The following is an 18,615-nucleotide window of genomic DNA, read 5'->3' on the forward strand; positions in this document are numbered from 1 at the left end:
GAAACAGGACTGGCGAGCGAGGTTGATGCCCGGCGGCGGGGCGAGCGCGGCGTGTGGCCGTCTTCTTACCGCCGCGGAACAAAGGAGGGCCCGGGAAGCGGCGGGGTCGGTGTCTAGGAGCGGGCCAGGAGGCTCCGGCTCCGGCGGCGGCAGAGGCGGAGCGGGTGGCCCCGGGCCGGGTTGTGGAGGCCCGGGGGGCCCCGCGTGCAGGATGAGCCTGACCCCGAAGGAGCTTTCGAGCCTGCTGAGCATCATCTCGGAGGAGGCGGGCGGCGGCAGCACCTTCGAGGGCCTGTCCACCGCCTTCCACCACTACTTCAGCAAGGCCGACCACTTCCGCCTGGGCTCTGTGCTCGTCATGCTGCTGCAGCAGCCGGACCTTCTGCCCAGCGCGGCGCAGCGCCTCACGGCGCTCTACCTGCTCTGGGAGATGTACCGCACCGAGCCGCTCGCCGCCAACCCCTTCGCCGCCAGCTTCGCGCACCTGCTTAACCCCGCGCCGCCCGCCCGCGGCGGCCAGGAGCCCGACCGGCCGCCGCTCTCAGGTAAGCCCGGGTCCTCCCGCCGGGAGCCCGCTGTGCGGCGCGGAGGGTGAGATCCGGCAGCTGCTGGCCTTCACTCACACGTGAAATGGATTGTGTCCTTTTGAAATCCCTTCCGCACCCCCTCCACCGAGTAGGGACAAGTGGCAGCTTCACGGCACCGAAAATTACTCCTCCCAACAGTACGGGCCGTGAAACCGTGCCGCTTAGTGTTGGGCTTGACGCTTTAGTGCCTCATGATGCAGTTCGTGCTCGTCACGCGCGTCTGAGGTGTGTGCAGTTGTAAGTAATGACACACAGGATCTGTCCTCCTACACCCCGGCTTTAAGTCTCAGGAGTCACCGAGAAGTCGTTCAGAACCCGAATACGTTGTTGAGCGGAAATGCACATTCAGCAGCGTTTCAGGACTTTACAGCCGCCTTCTTGCTGTTAGGTGTCCTTGGTTAACGCGATGGGGGCAGAGGATAGAAAGTAGTCTCAATTCACGGCCTAGACTAGAAGACGCAGGACTGCTGCACATTATGTAAAATGCATGCTCGTGCACCTTTAGTGAGATCACTGGGTTGGATGCGAGGCCTCTTTTGCTATTTCTGTTTGTTTGTTTGGCTTATAAACAGAAATTTATTTCTCATCGTTCTGGAGGCTGGGAAGTCCAAGGTCAAGGCCCCAGCAGACTGGGCGTCTGGTGAAGGCCTGCTTCCTGGTTCATAGACAGCTGTCTTCACACTGTGTCCTCACATGGTGAAAGGGATGAGGGATCCCTCTGGGGTCTCTCTTCCCAGGGCGCTAATCACACTTACGAGGGCTGTGATTGGGGGTTAGGATCAACACTTTAACATTCAGCCTACAGCCCAGGCTTAGCACGGTAATGGCACAATAAAGGATGATTATTTGAACCTGAATTCAGCTGAAATTCAAGTAGAGCAAAACCCAAAACCATATACTTACTCTATAGTTTTAAAAAAACTGTTCACGGTCATCTCCTCTACTAGAGGGAATTAAAGCTGGCCTGATAAGTTGCCTGACGGGACCACTAATTGTCTAAATTGGGAATCGACTATATTCTATCCAGTTTAACCCTCTCTGTTAACACGGGGAAACAGAGGTCCAGAGAGTTCGAGAAACTTGCCCAGACACAGACAACTACTTTTGGGCTGGGCCAAGTGTAAGACCGGGGTTCCTTTCATTAACACCAACATTTTTTCATTTATGTTGCCTTTCACAGTTTACCAAGCACCTCTCAGCTCCATGACCTCATTTATTGTACTATATCCATGAGCGTACAGAGGTGGCTTTTGGGAGATTTTTTTGCATCCTCAGACCAGTGTTGCAATAGCTTATTCTATACTGACCCTTAAATTAAAAAAAATATATGTACACACACATGTAAATGTGTGTGTACGTATATATGGACATATGGAAGACACAGCACCACATCTCCCTGTGTCACCCCATGCGGGCCACACCCTGGCAGTCACAAAGCACAAAGAGAAAATGGTCTTCGGTTTGAGAATTCCTGAGTTGCCACTGATGCTTCAATACTAAAGGGCTTAGAAGTGTTTACACTTTCAAGAGGAGTAGGAACGTTTTAGGCTTCCCTTTAATGAGTCTCATTTTGAGACAGGATGGCAAGGTTGGCCAGCCGCTCTTCATGCAGTTTTTGTAGTAAGTTTTTCAAAGAATGAATGGTGAAGCCAATTCATTTCTCCTCCTGGAATTTGTCCTCTTCTTTTTCTTCGTTGTGAGGTTATATATTAAAGGTTTGGGCATACAGACATTACAAAAGATAAGGGCTGTCACGTGAGGGAGGAAGTCAGACAACAAATGCAAAGAAACCTGTGGAAATTAAAAATCTGAACACACAGGCAGGGAGGGAGGTGACACGGTCTTTTCACAGAGCCGTACACATAATGCAACTGTCCTCAAAAGCAGGAATGGAGAAGACTAGCCATTCAGCTGCAGAGCAAAGCTGGGGTCTTGGCTTTAGCGCTTTTTATGTCTTCAGCATTCGGCTGGGCAGCAAGTGCCTTTTCCAGAGTAGGCCAGAGAACATAAGTCCAGTTTGGTTTTTAAGGCTTGAGTCAGCTCTGTGGCCAGCAGCTCGTGGAGGGACACACCGTCGTGGGAGTACACCCCGTTTCTCCCAGTCCAGTCGTAACGCTTGGGGCCACTGGATGGTGAAGATAACTAGATTTGCTTGTTTGGGGTCTGCTTGTTGACCACGTATGTTCCTAGATCTCCACCCAGTTTAATTGTTAAAACACCATATTCCCAAAGGAGGCATCATAGCCTTCAAGTGTGTAAGGTTTGTCTGCAAGGTCTTGAGAAAACTCTGCTAAGGAATCCAGCGTCTCCTCGGCCAGTTTTGCGTACGTGGTATCGTCCAGACGGCCAGCGTCACCCAGAGTTCCCATTGTCCTCAGATTCATCCAGCAGACGCCCTGCTTTTTGACATTCAGGATCTAGTTGAGGCAGCAGAGGCTCAGACTGGGCTGGCTGCCTGTGCAGGCCCTGGCAGCTGTAGAGCTGGGTGTCCTTCGTTGGCCGTGGGGCCCCGGCGTGGGCCTGGACATAGCCCGGGGGTGCCGAGCGGAGCAGAGGCTGGCAGCTGCGTGGTGCTCCAGCGTCCACATCTGTTTGTTTTTTAAACTCAAGAGATGCTTTATGAGACTTGATTTTGGGAGAAGACCTGAAGCCAGGAGAAGAGAAGGGCACAGAGGAGATGGTGATGAGTGATAAGGGTACCTGGAAGACTTGGAGGAGGACAGCGGTAGTGGGCGGAGCAGGTGGTGACAGGTGGGAAACAGTTTGATCTTACAGCCCTTAAGCAGTGAGGAAACAGGCGAGTGACCCCTTAAGGCAGGGACTGCTATTCAGGGAGCCAGAAGGTAAAGGCAGCAGATTTTGAGGTCAGGCCGGAGAACTTCTTGCAGGGGAGGGCTTCTACATTTAAGCTGGTCATGGTTCCTGCCAGCAACTCCTCTGGATCTAAAGCATCTTCTCGTGGATTTCCTGCACTGCCCTTACCTAAGAGGGGCAACCTGTGCATTCCATGAGATGTCTTTAGGGTACAGGTACTGAACCTGGTTTTCAGGAAGTTTGAGAATGCTGAGAAAGTCGCTGCAACGTGTGTGTGTGTGTGTGTGTGTGTGTGTGTGTGTGTGTGTGTGTGTGTGTGTGTGTGTGTGTGTGTGTGTCAGGTGAAACCCACCGCCGAGATGGATGGGGCAGTGTGGGATTTGGGTCGGAGAGCCCTTTGAATTCGTAGGATGGGTTAGGCAAAGGAACCATAACTTATATAATGTCACTCTTGAATGCGATGAGTGTAAACCTAGATGTAGGCCATAGACTGCATTGTAAACAGATTTGCCAGGGAAATCCGTGGATTGGTTATTTTGCCTCTCTCTGCCTCAATTTCCGTGTCTGAAAATTGCAGATAATAAATTAGGAGAAATAAAAGTATTTACAATAAGCTTTATACATTACTGTCGTCACTAGGTAGGGGTGGTGCTTAAATATACAACAGGGAATGTCAGTGTCAAGGCTTATTATACTGTGCGTCAAGGGGAGCATCTAATGGGTATATGTTTTGAAAGTTTTTCGGATGATTCTGCTGCAGAGCCAACGTTGAGAATGTATCTGGAAGTAGGTAGGATGGCTTCCTTGCACTCAAGAAGCTTGCAGTCTGGTTGAAGAGACATAAACCTGATTGTAACCCAGTGTGGTTAAGGGCCGTACTAGATGTCGCATGCACAGCACCTCGTAGCACAGGAACTACAGCTGTGTAGCTGGAGGAACTTTCAGAGGGGGTGATGTTTTTGCTGGATGTTGATTAGAGATGGTGGGGAGAGAAGGGTGTGGCCCTGTCACGTATTCTTAAAGAGCTGCGTGTATTGGTGGTTTTGAAACCAGGAGTCAGAGAAAGTGAGAGGTTTTGTGCAACAGGAGTGTAGAACACATGGATTGGAGGGGGGTCAGGAGATGGGATTAGGAAAGTGGGTCAGGACCACGTTAGGAAGGTCTTATGAATGGTGCAGAAGTTTGGGTTTAATTCTGTGTAAACAGAATTAAAAATCTGTGAGCAGATTTGTACCTAGAAATATAACTCATTGGTAAGTGGGCGTGTGGACTGTGGGCGGTGAGTGGGTAGGAGTCCCAGCTGGGAGCTGCAACAGGGTCTGGCCACAGTGCGGTGCTGCGGTAGGATGGCCGCCGCCGGGTAAGCGGGCGGCTCTGGGATGAAAGGGAAGCATCAATGTCCAGCACTCTGGCAATTGTAGCCGTGCTGTGGACTGAAACAGGTGTGTGAAGTGTATTTGCGGAGCTAGTGATTGCTTCCTTGTCTCTTTAACTTTTACACAGTTGCTGGTAGCAGTAGAGAAGAAAAGCATTTCTGAGCACTGTAGTTTTTTTTGTTGTTTTTGCCTGCATATGTAAGCTTCAGCCTTTGCAGGAATTGAAGCATGTTAGAAAACAAAGTTGATTTTTTTGTTTTGTTTTGTTTTGGCGGTGCCGTGCGGCTTGTGGGATCTTAGTTCCCCTACCACCAGGGATCAAACCCGGGCCCCAGCAGTGAGAGCGCCGGGTCCTAACCACTGGACTGCCAGAGAATCCCCCAAAACAAAGTTCTTAATAGTTACAAAAACCTTAAGTTTCATTGCCACAAATCATAGAATTTCAGTTGACATACAGCTAATCTAGAGATTATTTGAAGTATAAGGGAGGATGTGTGTAGGGTACATGCAAATACTACACCATTTTGTATAAGGGACCCAAGCATCCTTGGATTTTAGTATACGCAGGGTGTCCTGGAACCAGTCCTCCTCAGGGACACTATTTAATTACATTTTGATGAATGTATCTATTTGGTTAAATGAATCTTCAATTGTAAGTTTGTCTTTAAAGGTACATGAGTTGAGGTGACGAGTAGCAAATGCTAATTTTACCAGACTCAAGATAATTTTTAAAAATAACCGTTAGAGAAACTGCTGTACGTTCTTTTGTTTACAGGATTTTTGCCTCCTATAACTCCGCCAGAGAAGTTTTTCCTTTCCCAGCTGATGCTGGCCCCTCCACGGGAACTCTTCAAAAAGACACCGCGACAGATTGCCTTGATGGACGTCGGAAACATGGGCCAGTCCGTGGACATTAGCGGGCTTCAGCTAGCCCTGGCCGGTAAGGAGGGATCCCGCTTCAGGCATCTTTGTGTGCTAGCATTAGGCCTTCTTTCTTGAGGTACTCCATTTAAATGAAGGTCTTTGTAACTGTACTAAAAAGTTAGTATTTTCTGTGAAATACATAGCTTCAGTACTGGATCCTTGCTATTATGGGATATAAATTTCCTTTTGAGTTTTCACTTGAATTGATTGCTTTTCCAGTTTAAGAAGAATGCTGAGTAAAACTTGGTCCGTTTAAAATTTTCCTGATGTCATTTCTACTCAAAGCGATCTACAAATTCAATGCAATTCTTACCAAAATCCCAACAATGTGTTTTGCAGAAATAGAAAATTCATATGGAATCTCAAGGGACCCAGAATAGCTGAAACGGTGTCGTCTTGGCGCCTTTATCGAAAATCATTTGAATATATATATGGGAAGGTTTATTTCTGGGCTCTCTATTCCACGTTATTGGTCTGTTTGTCTTTTGTTTTTAATTTTTATTTATTTATATTTTTGGCTGCGTTGGGTCTTGGTTGCTGCACGCGGGCTTTCTCTGGTTGCGGCCAGCAGGGGCTACTCTTCGGTTGCAGTGTGTGGGCTTCTCATTGCGGTGGCTTCTCTTCATTGCGGAGCATGGGCTCTAGGCATGTGGGCTTCAGTAGTTGTGGCGTGTGGGCTCAGTAGTTGTGGCGTGTGGGCTCAGTAGTTGTGGCTCGCCAGTTCTAGAGCACAAGCTTAGTAATTGTGGAGCACAGGCTTAGTTGCTCTGCGGCATGTGGGATCTTCCCGGACCAGGGCTCAAACCCATGTCCCCTGCATTGGCAGGCGGATTCTTAACCACTGCGCCACCAGGGAAGCCCGGTCTATTTGTCCTTATTCTAGTACCACCCTTTTGATTATGGTGGCTTTTTTTTCCCAAATAAAAAGGGTTTTATTTGCAGGGGAGCAGGACACTAATCCAAGTCATACAGTAGCTTTTGTGAAATTGAGAGGTGTGAGACCTCCACCCTGTTCTTCTATTTCAGGATTATTTGGGCACCTTCTGTTACACGTATAAGCAAATGAATGGGTGGTCTTGAAGCAAACTCGTGTTGCGATAGAAAATAACGAGACCTTGAACAGGGTGGTCAGGGAGAGCCTCTCCATGTAAGGATAAAGAAGAGCAGCTTTTGCTAACCTGCTCTAAGCAGAAGTGCATATGCATGGGTCTCATCACCTGAGAGCAATTCATTAGGGAAATTCTAATCTGTAGCCAGATTTGTGAACCCTTGACCTTGTGATTAAGTGAGCTGCAGGGTTAATTTGATAGTGCCTCATCCTTAGACTTCATGCCCTGTGACATTTGGCATCTTGTATAAGGTGACATCTAATCTTCTCTTTCCTTGGGGCATTCTGAACCTTATTTATTTATTTATTTTAATAAATTTTATTTATTTATTTTTTAAATTTTTGGCTGCATTGTGTCTTCGTTGCTGTGCGCAGGCTTTCTCTAGTTGCAGCCAGCAGGGGCTACTCTTGGTTGCGGTGCACAGGCTTCTCATTGCAGTGGCTTCTCTCGTTGCGGCGAGCAGGGGCTACTCTTGGTTGCGGTGTGCGAGCTTCTCACTGCAGTGGCTTCTCCTATTGCGGAGCACAGGCTTCAGGCGCGCAGGCTTCAGTAGTTGTGGCACGCGGGCTTAGTAGTTGTGGCTCGCGGGCTCCAGAGCGCAGGCTTAGCAGTTGTGGCGCACGGGTTTAGTTTCTCTGCGGCACGTGGGATCCTCCCAGACCAGGGCTTGAACCCGTGTCCCCTGCATTGGCAGGTAGATCCCCAACCACTGTGCCAGCAAGGAAGCCCTGAACCTTATTATTATTTTTTTCTAAGTATTTTGTTATTTATTTATTTATTTTTGGCTGTGTTGGGTCTTCGTTTCTGTGCGAGGGCTTTCTCTAGTTGTGGCAAGCGGGGGCCACTCTTCATCGAAGTGCGCGGGCCTCTCACTATCACGGCCTCTCTTGTTGCGGAGCACAGGCTCCAGACGCGCATGCTCTGTAATTGTGGCTCACAATTGCTCTGCGGCATGTGGGATCTTCCCAGACCAGGGCTCGAACCTGTGTCCCCTGCATCAGCAGGTAGATTCTCAACCATTGCGCCACCAGGGAAGCCCTGAACCTTATTTTTAAAGTACTGAATATTAACAATATAACAATGGTTATTTTCTGAAACTAAGAGAACTCTTTTTCAGACTTTTAAGATTGAAGGTACACAAAAGTACTTGTTAGCTACTACTGCCAGATGCAATCTATTAACAGAAATAAAATAATTATTTTCTTAACCAAAGACAGTATGAAAACTGGTTGCCGAGGTGATGGGCAATTTCAGTCACCTTACCTTTAGAAGTGACGTATATTCTGAGGTTTCTAGCTTTGTATTCAATAAAGTAAGAATCAAATCTAATTTCCTTTTCAACTTGTGATGACTTGAATCAGCCCATGAGAAAGTTTTAAAGTACATCAAGCTCAGGGACTTCCCTGGTGGTGCAGTGGTTAAGAATCTGCCTGCCAATGTAGGGGACACAGGTTCAAGCCCTGGTCTGGGAAGATCCCACATGCCGCAGAGCAATTAAGCCCGTGCGCCACAACTACTGAGCCTGTGCTCTAGAGCCTGTGCGCCACAACTACTGAACCCACGCTCCACAACTCCACAACAAGAGAAGCCACCACAATGAGAAGCCCACGCACCACAATGAAGAGTAGCCCCCGCTCACTGCAACTAGGGAAAACCTGGGCACAGCAACAAAGACCCAACACAGCCAAAAATAAATAAAATTTATAAAGTACGTCAAGCTCAGAAAGGAATATGTGACTAGACTTAGGATTGAGAGGCTGGGCACAGTGGCTAAGCTGGCTGTCCCCTAGAGCTGTTTGCTGTCCTCTGCCCAGACTGAAGATGTCTTAATCATTTTCACAAGTGCTTAAGGAAAAAAGGGAAGTACACCTATCTTCTCTGGAGCTAGCCACACAGATCATCTGTACGGGGGCTGGCCTGAAATTCAGATGTCTTTACAGTGGGATCCAGGGACCAAAGGTGTACTTATGGATGATGCAGTTGCATTTTCCTAACTTTAAGAAAACAAGCAGACAAGTTAAACATCAGTAACCACAAGGGGCAGTTATAACTACAGTGTGTGTGCAATGGTATCTCGTTTTAACAGATTTTCCCCTGGTTCCTAATGGGATTGAATATCTTTTCAGATGTTTATTGGCCATACAAGCTTTTTTTAAAAAATTTATTTATTTGTTTTTATTTTTGGCTGTGTTGGGTCTTCGTTGCTGCACATGTGCTTTCTCTAGTTGCATCGAGCGGGGGCTACTCTTGCTTGCAGTGTGCGGGCTTCTCATTGTCGTGGCTTTTCTTGTTGCAGAGCACAGGCTGTAGAGCACAGGCTCAGTAGTTGTGGCACACGGGCTTAGTTGCTTCGCGGCATGTGGGATCTTCCTGGGCCAGGGATCGAACCCGTGTCCCCTGCATTGACAGGCGGATTCGTAACCACTGTTCCACCAGGGAAGCCTCAGGCTTTTTAAAAATAAAACACTTGTTGGAAGTCATTAGCCCATTTTTTCCTATTTTTTAAAATTGATGGTCTATCCTGAATCTGGCCCTTTGTTTATGTGCTGTGGATAACTTTCTCCATTTAGTAGCTTCTCTTTTCACTCTCCTTGTGGTGCCCTCAGTTTTGAAGTGTTTCCTATTTTAATCTATTTCAGAACGCCAGTCTGAATTGCCAACTCAAAGTAAGGCCAGCTTCCCTAGCATTCTCAGCGACCCAGACCCGGATTCTTCTAATTCTGGATTTGACAGCTCCGTTGCCTCTCAGATCACAGAAGCTTTAGTCAGTGGACCAAAGCCACCTATTGAAAGTAGGTATATCTAATTTTGTATTCTTGGTTTTATGTTATCAGCGTCTCCCTGAGACTTTCTGGTTTTCTGAAACATCATGTTGTTTTCGTTGATACTTAAACGTGAATTTTTTGTGTGTGTGTGTGCGGTACGCGGGCCTCTCACTGCTGTGGCCTCTCCCGTTGCGGAGCACAGGCTCCGGACGTGCAGGCTCAGTGGCCATGGCTCACGGGCCCAGCCGCTCCGCGGCATGTGGGACCCTCTTGGACCGGGGCACGAACCCGTGTCCCCTGCATCGGCAGGCGGACTGTCAACCACTGCGCCACCAGGGAAGCCCTTAAACGTGAATTTTTAACAATTTATTTTATTGAAGTACAGTTGATTTACAGTGTTGTGTTAATTTCTGCTGTACAGCAGAGTGATTCGGTTATACATATATATATATGTACATTCTTTTTCATATTCTTTTCCGTTGTGGTTTATTACAGGATATTAAATATAGTTCTCTGTGCTATACAGTAGGACCTTGTTGTTTATCCATTCTCTATATAATAGTTTGCATCTGCTAATCCCAAACTCCCAATCCATCCCTCCCCAATCCCCTCTTCCCTTTGGCAACCACAAGTCTGTTCTCTATGTCTGTGAGTCTGTTTCTGTTTCATGGATAAGTTCATGTGTGTCACATTTTAGACTCCACGCATAAGTGATATCATATGATATTTGTCTTTCTCTGTCTGACTTCACATAGTATGATAATCTCTGGGTGCATCCATATTGCTGCAGTTGGCATTATTTCATTCTTTTTATGGCTGAATAATATTCCATTGTATAAATATACCACATCTTCTTTATCGTTTCATCTGGTGATGGACATTTAGGTTGTTTCCATGTCTTGCCTGTTGTGAATAGTGCTGCTGTGAACATAGGGGTGCATGTATCTTTTTGACTTAGAGTTTGGATATATGCACAGGAGTGGGATTGCTGGATCAGAAGGTAACTCTGGAACCTCCATACTGTTTTCTATAGTGGCTGAACCAATTTACATTCCCGTCCATAATGTAGGAGGGTTCTCTTTTCTCCACACCCTCTCCAGCATGTTATTTGTAGATTTTTTAATGATGGCCATTCTGACTGGTGTGTGGTGGTATCTCACTGAAGTTTTAATTTGATCTGCGTTTCTCTAATGATGAGCAATGCTGAGCATCTTTTCATGTGCCTGTTGGTGATCTGTGTGTCTTCTTTGAAGAAATGTCTCTTTAGGTCTGCTCATTTTTTGATTGGGTTGTTTGTTTTTTTCTGTTGTTGAGTTGTATGAGCTGTTTGTATGTTTTGGAAATTAAACCCTTGTTGGTCGTACCATTTGCACATGTTTTTTCCCAGTCTGTAGGTTGTCTTTTCATTTTGTTTATGGTTTCCTTTGCTGTATAAAAGCTTGTAAGTTTGATTAGGTCCTATTTGTTTACTTTTGCTTTTATTTCTATTGCCTGGGAGAATGACCTAAGAAAACATTGGTAGGATTTATGTCAGAGAATGTTAAACATGAATTTAGTGAGAAACTTCCTAGTATAGTGTCTGGAACATAGTAGAGATGCTCAATAAAAGTTAGTTTCTTGGGCTTCCCTGGTGGCGCAGTGGTTAAGAATCCGCCTGCCAGTGCAGGGGACACGGGTTCAAGCCCTGGTCTGGGAAGATCCCACATGCCGCAGAGCAACTAAGCAACTAAGCCCGTGCGCCACAACTACTGAACCTGCGCTCTAGAGCCCATGAGTCACAACTACTGAGCCCGCGCGCCTAGAGCCTGTGCTCCATAACAAGAGAAGCCACCGCAATGAGAAGCCCGCACACAGCAACGAAGAGTAGCCCCTGCTCACAACAACTAGAGAAAGCCTGCACGTCAACAAAGACCCAATGCAGCCAAAAATAAATTAATTTTAAAAACTTAAAAAAAAAAAGTTAGTTTCTTTTTTAATAAAAATACCAAGGTTTTGGGAATTCCCTGGTGGTCCAGTGGTTAGGATGCCATGCTTCCACTGCAGGGGGTGCAGGTTCCATCCCTGGTCAGGGAACTAAGATCCCACATGCTATATGATGCAGCCCAAAAAATCCCAAGTATTTTTTATTACATACCTATCATCAGCATATCTAAGGATATAAATTCTCTGATTTCACTGAAATGAGTTTATTTTTGTAGTTTATTACCTTTTTGTTTTATACTTCATTAATCTTATCATTTTCCATTGAAGTTTTACTGATCTTATAGCTCTTAATTTAATTCAAAGAAAACTCCTATTGAACTTGAAATAATAGAGCATTTTTTTAAAATTAATTTATTTGTTTTTGGCTGTGTTGGGACTTTGTTGCTGCACGTGGGCTTTCTCTAGTTGCGGTGAGCAGGGGCTACTCTTCGTTGCAGTGCATGCACTTATTGCAGTGGCTTCTCTTGTTGCGGAGCATGGGCTCTAGGCATGCAGCCTCAGTTGCCCCACGGCATGTGGGATCTTCCCGGACCGGGGCTTGAACCTGTGTCCCCTGGATTGGCAGGCGGATTCTTAACCACTGTGCCACCAGGGAGTCCTGCATTTTTTGGTTTTATATGATTCTGTGTGGTTTTAATGATGAAGGCATGCTTTCTGCTTAGGGATAAGAACATGTTCTCCAGACTATAGTGTCACCTTGAGTTTAAAACTTACACTGTGACTTTTAATGCCATTTACAGTAGGTCTTTGGAATAAATAAGTCTCAGCTAGTCAGTGTGGGAAGGTCCGAGGCACAGATGGGTTGTATTTAATACTTGCTCGGGCACATCTTTGACTTGAATGGGCCACTGGAAAGGTGTGTAAGAAGCAAGTCAATCAGATATTAGGTCTGAGTCTAGCTGAACACCAGGCATCCTTACCTCATGGGAACTTTCTCTTTATCACATAGGTATAACTTCTCCTGAAACGTTAAAAACTTTCTTTTTGTAAATGGGCTGCAGAGATTCAGGTGCTAGTTCTGGAGATATATGTGAAGCGATGGTGTAGTTTAAGACAAAGGGATGATTCTTAGCCAGACACAGACATTTTCAGTAAACCAGGGGACCTAGTCATCTCAAATTTGGCCGGGGCTCGGTCCATGAGGAGTTAGTTAGCCATCTTAGACCCTACGTGGGAACCAAAGTGAGGGGTGAAATTTGCTGAGAAGTCCCAGACAGCATTTCTTTTAGTGGGTTTATAACTTCGGGATCAATCTTGTTTTGTAAAATAGTTGAGGTATTAAATTGAGTGACTTCACTGTTCTGCTGTATTTTTACTGTTTTAAGAAAATGATACAGCATTTGTGAATTTAGGGGTTTATGAAAGTCTCCAGATTCATTTGAGCATGTCAATAGTCAACCGTACCTTTCCCCTACCATTTCATCTCCACATAATTTGCTACTTCAGGGTTATAAGATGCAAAAACAAAACCAGTACACATCATATGGTCTCTGAATAAAATAGTGCTGAGACTAGGATGAGTGAGATCAACTAGTGTTTTATTTTTCCCATCCAGACTTACCCATGGAGTAAGTTGTGTCCTTCTGCGATTGAGTGGTGATGATGCTTGAACTAGGACTTGTCAGGTGGTGGTAATGTTTTCCTCTCCTCCCCCAAAATAGATTTGGTCTCTGACATCATGATGTTATGTCAGTGTTTCAGTTTCTTGTGTTCTGAATAAAACCCTGCCTTTATGTCCTTTCTGCTTCTAATTTTCAAGTCAGAGTGTTGCTGTGTTGTCCTTATTAAGAGGTGTCACTGCACTTCACTAAGCGGAGTCTGTGAGGTTCATACACACATGTTGCGGGGTCAGCCGAGTGACAGAAGCAGTCAGACACGCTACTTTGATTACAGGCCATTTTCGGCCGGAGTTTATCCGTCCACCACCTCCGCTCCACGTGTGTGAGGATGAGCTGGCTTGGCTCAATCCAACCGAGCCCGACCACGCGGTTCAGTGGGACAAGTCGATGTGTGTGAAGAACAGCACTGGCGTAGAGATCAAGCGAATAATGGCCAAAGCCTTCAAAAGCCCCTTATCTTCTCCTCAGCAGACACAGGTATGGATTTATCGTAAACATTTTCCTGTATTTAATTCACCAGGTGTTTTCGTTTTTCATAAAGTGATAAATGACCAGTAACGTGATGTTGGCAGCGTGAGCCAGCAGCAGGAGGCGTGGCCTCTGAAGCTCTGTTCTGCGCCCCCCCCCCCCCCCCCCCCCCGGCTCACTTCACTCTGGTGGGGCACGAAGCCTGGTGCCCGAAAACCTAGCGACTTGTGTGTGGGATGAGTTTGACTCTGGAGCGTAGGATGGCGCGCACTCCTGCTCTGCGCTGCCGGGCGCTTTATGTACATTGTTACTAAGCTGGACAGGACTCCAGGAGGGTAAGCGGAATCATTAACATTTAACCAGGAAAGTAAACTAGCACCCGTCACACAGCTGGTTAATGGTGGATTCAAAATAGCGCCCCCGCACCCAACTGTGACACTTCCTGCGGGGGAAAGGCAGGACACCGTGGGCGGTTCCGGTTGGTGAACGTTATTCTTCAGTTAGTACACCTTCACGTTAGAACTTGCCAGGAGCTACATCTCAGCGTGGTTCATTTTGCTTACCAGGCCATCATGAAACAGTGCATGTGTACATACAAGGGACAGGGGAAGGAGCACAGAACATTAAGAATGTACCAATTTGGCAGAAGAAACTGTCTTTGAGGACACCTATTTTGAGTGAGCGTGTGCAGTGTGCCTGGCAGACAGACCCTCCCCCTGCCCGTCCCCGCCTCAGGCATCTGTTCCCCTCGGCGCTGGGTGGGGCTTTGGTTCCTGATGTTCCCCGATGATCTCAGTGATCTGTGCTTTTCCGGAGAACTAGTCGGTAAGATTATTTTTAACAAATGACACGGAAAAAAAAACCTACAAAGGACTTAAGGATGATATTGTTAAAATCCAGACAGTATTCAAACAATACTGATTCTGGTTTAATGCCCTGGATACTAATGTGTAGTTTAGAAACTGTTGTGAAGGTGCCTGGTTTTAGTATCTGACATTTCAAATGTAAAGTTTAAAATAGCAAAGAATGATGATCATGGATTTGAAGGAAGACATTCATAAAGTTGGTTCAGTGCAGATAATTTTATAACTTTTCTTTATAAAAATACTTGTTTTTTTGTATGCATGCAGAAAAGACAATTTCTGATTTGACTCAGGAGCCTCTGTTTTTCTCTTTCTAAAAATTTGATTATATTTAGCTCCTTGGAGAGTTGGAAAAGGACCCCAAACTTGTTTATCATATTGGCCTCACTCCAGCCAAGCTTCCTGACCTAGTAGAAAACAACCCTCTGGTCGCTATAGAAATGTTGCTGAAGTTAATGCAGTCAAGCCAGATCACTGAGTATTTTTCGGTTCTGGTCAATATGGACATGTCATTACATTCAATGGAAGTTGTAAACCGGTAAGTTTCTATGCGAGATCAAATGCGGACAGGGGTGTGTAATGTAGATCCGGATTAAACGATTAGAAGGGAGAAAGCAGCAAGTTTTTTTTTCCCCTGATACACTGTTAGTCTGAGAAAACCCATTAAATAAATAATCTGAGCCTTAGTGTTGACTGCATGTGAACTTGGAGAGTATTCCAAGTATTTCGCACTAGTAGCAGCATCAGTGAAACTTAATCGCTAAGATTGATCTCCTATGTATGGTTGTATATTCTTTACACAAATTACAGATGCTGCATTATTTCTCGTTGGAGACTAACAGCTGTCGTCAGAATGGGGCCAGGAGCTGAGAAAATTCTGGGAGTGCCTTCCGAGGCCTCCGTTCCTCGCACTGTTCTCTGAGCCTCTCTTTGATATGGCCTCCTCGCTCCGCTGTCATCAGCTGTCGGGGAAACAATACATTCCCTTCTCTGTGGGCTCTGAATAGTGGTTTCTCACTTTGTTATTTTGCTTACAAATATGTTTTAGGTAAATTACAAATTCCATAGGCTTGGGGGGCTAGCTTGGTTAGCTTGGGAGCCTACTGTTTATTAAGCTGTCTGTGGGTAGTGTAGCCTTACGTGCAGGCTTGCCTGATGTGGTCCCAGTTTAGGCTTCTCATCCTCAGCTCCGCTCCATGTGGTGTCCTGTTCTGGGGGCTCAATTATATAGTTTTTCTGCTCATGGGGAGGGCCATTCTGAGTGCTACGCAACTGCACTTCAGTTAGAGCACATCTTTTGAACACTCACTCGTTTGTAAGTTGGGGATTAATTGTTTTTTAACCTACTTAAAGCTGTACTAAAGAATATGTCCTGGGAATCCCTGGTGGTCCAGAGGTTAGGACTCTGCACTTTCACTGCCAAGGGCCCGGGTTCCATCCCTGGTGGGGGAACTAAGATCTTGCAAACCACATGGTGTAGCCAAAAAACCCCCCCAAAACAAAAAAAAACACAATGAAGTTATAATCAGCTGGTGGGAAAAGCCTGGCTGGAAGCCGAGGGATCCCAAGCGTGTGTGTAGGAGCACGCAGAGCGCAGATTTGTGGGAGGGAAGCACGAGGCAGTCACCTTTTACTTTCTGTGCCGGCAAAACCGGCTGGCCGCTTGCTGACCTGCGGCTTCATTTCTGCACTCTCATCCGGGCCTTCGGCCTTTCCCTGTTACTGAGACTCACTCCTCTTTGGGGGCTGCCTCCTGCTCGGGGCCTCTGGGCCGACCATGCTCTAAGTGCCCGCTTAACTGTCTAAACCAGCCGTTAGGCACTTAGTCCAAGAATACCCGCATCTTTTTATCAGTGGTGCAGAAGTAATTTCAAGGACAGGGTCTGCTCTGTGTGCGCCACCCCCATCATGGTGCATCACCCACAGGCTGTGTTTCCTTGGAGCACGGGTTCCTCAGCCTTGTGGAAAAAAGTTCTATAATCAAATAAGTTTAGAAAACTTCTGGAAATTCATACTGTGTAGTTAGCATAGCACACACCTTTATCTGAGCATGAAATTCCTACTTTACCCTCCCCCACCCCACCTTAAAACATTTCACAGAATCCTTTGGAAAACACCAGCCGCCCCTTGAAGACTCTAGACCAGGGTGCCTTTTGCTACCTTCCAGCCAGGGCTTTCCCACCAGCTCCTGAGTATGCCACGCCCATCCCTGATTCCACAGTTCACTCAGATTATCCACTTAGTTGGAAGGACACCACTTCTCTCCTTGGGTTTCCATTTAAGTTATTTGCCCTGTTGACTTTTCCCGAGTCTTTCACTTACATCACTCTTTGTGCAAACGCCACATGTTAGCACTTAGTTATACACTGTGCTGTTCAGTTACTACCACGCCTTTCTTCACATGCGTTCCTTGCATAGCACTCATCTGTAATCAGGTTAGTAAGCGGTACTTACGTGGACAGAATAACTGCCCGGGTTGTTAGAGCTTGGACGATAACTATGAATTCTGATTCAGCCAGGAACACACAGGGACATGCTCAATGTGTATTGCACGTGTAATGCTAAGTGTAGACCTGAGAAAAGGAAGTGTCACTTATTAGCGGCAGTGGGGGGGGGCCCTCCGAGGTTTACTTGCATAAACTTTTTTAAAACCAGGTAACTAAATCATATATCAGAATTTTTCACTAAATGACCAAAGGAAATTTTAGATTTTATGGTGAACGGTGTTTTAAAATGTTATTAGCAAATAAAATTAACAGCCCTTTCTAACTTTATGAAACAGACTAACTACAGCTGTTGATCTACCTCCTGAATTTATTCACCTTTATATATCAAATTGCATTTCTACCTGTGAACAAATTAAAGATAAATATATGCAGGTAAGTAAGAGAAATTTTTGTAAATTTTATAAATACCTGCCCAGAAAACGCACACTAAAATTGGTTTCTTTTTTCAGAATCGTCTGGTGCGTCTCGTGTGTGTCTTTCTCCAGTCCTTGATCCGTAACAAAATCATCAACGTGCAGGACTTGTTTATAGAAGTGCAGGCCTTCTGTATTGAGTTCAGCAGGATACGAGAAGCTGCAGGCCTCTTCCGGTTGTTGAAGACCTTGGACACTGGGGAGACACCTTCTGAGACCAAGATGTCCAAGTGATAGCTCGTCGGGACCACCTGTTCATCGTTCAGCTATGCTGTGCTTTTCATTTTTAAAAGTGTTCAGACCCTGAGTGATTGCTTGGCTTTAATGCGTATAAACACCAGTTTATCCACTTAAAGCAAAGTTTTGCTTTCCTGGATGACTTTTTTCTTTAGATGACTTTTTGGTAAGAACTTGGACGAATGTGTCTTGTAGGTGTCTCGCTGATGATTATCCATTGGGGATGTCATCCCAAACGAAGTCACTGCACAAAGTAGATGAGGTCTTCAGCTGAAGAGCTGAAGAGCAAGGTGCCCGTTTTTGCTTAAGATGTAAGTCATGGGCTTCAGATAAGGCAAGAATACCGTTTTCCTCAGGTTCCAACGTTGAAAGTGTTTAGCGAGAGTAAACTGAAGACACTCTCAAGAACCTGCCTTACTGCCCCTGAGGTCATGAGTCATCATCACATGACGGTATTCTGACCCTTGAACTTCTCACTGGGTGCAGTGTGAGCCTCGGACACCCGTGTTCCTTATCCTTTCTTGTCATGGGGACCTAAGAGACAACAGCGGGCTGCCTACAGACGTGGGAATTCTTAGAAACCTTTTCCGAGACTATAAGAGCTGGTAGTTTTCTGGGCCTTCTCTCCTGTTAACAGTCTAAAAGAGCGTCGGTACTTCAGGAGGAAGGACGGCACCGGGGGCCATGCTGCACGGCTGCTCGCCGAGTGGGCTCTGTGCCCTCCCCGTGGCGTCCTGTGGGCTGTTTAACCCTAACCCCTCATTAAACTCTGGACAGCAGTGCCTTACATTAAAGTTTTCTATGAACTCTATTATCTGATGTATTTTTCACTCGAAGACATCATGAAAAACTCCCCACCTGCTGAGGTACTTCCAAAGCGTATTCTTCATAGGAACAGGAATCACCTCCCAATCCAACCCTTAGCAAAAGTTAAAGGATACCAAGCCAAG

The 18,615-nt window shown here is 46.1% G+C and overlaps 1 protein-coding gene and 1 pseudogene across 2 annotated transcripts; one reads left to right on the forward strand and one right to left on the reverse strand.

The window, feature by feature from the left end:
• Positions 1-4: 4 nt before the first annotated feature.
• On the forward strand, positions 5-18,568 carry CNOT11 (CCR4-NOT transcription complex subunit 11). The gene is made up of 7 exons (XM_082851466.1): positions 5-545; positions 5,553-5,717; positions 9,450-9,602; positions 13,452-13,654; positions 14,844-15,046; positions 17,291-17,387; positions 17,465-18,568. The coding sequence occupies exons 1-7, from the start codon at positions 26-28 to the stop codon at positions 17,660-17,662; spliced, it is 1,539 nt and encodes a 512-aa protein (XP_082707592.1). The 5' UTR covers positions 5-25; the 3' UTR covers positions 17,663-18,568.
• Positions 2,544-3,175, reverse strand: LOC309969779 (frataxin, mitochondrial-like; annotated as a pseudogene). The gene has a single exon. The product of its transcript is annotated as a frataxin, mitochondrial-like (transcript).
• Positions 18,569-18,615: the final 47 nt, after the last annotated feature.

The sequence above is a fragment of the Leucopleurus acutus genome, assembly GCF_964270905.1.
Source record: "Leucopleurus acutus genome assembly, chromosome: 12".
NCBI classification, from domain to species: Eukaryota; Metazoa; Chordata; class Mammalia; order Artiodactyla; family Delphinidae; genus Leucopleurus; species Leucopleurus acutus.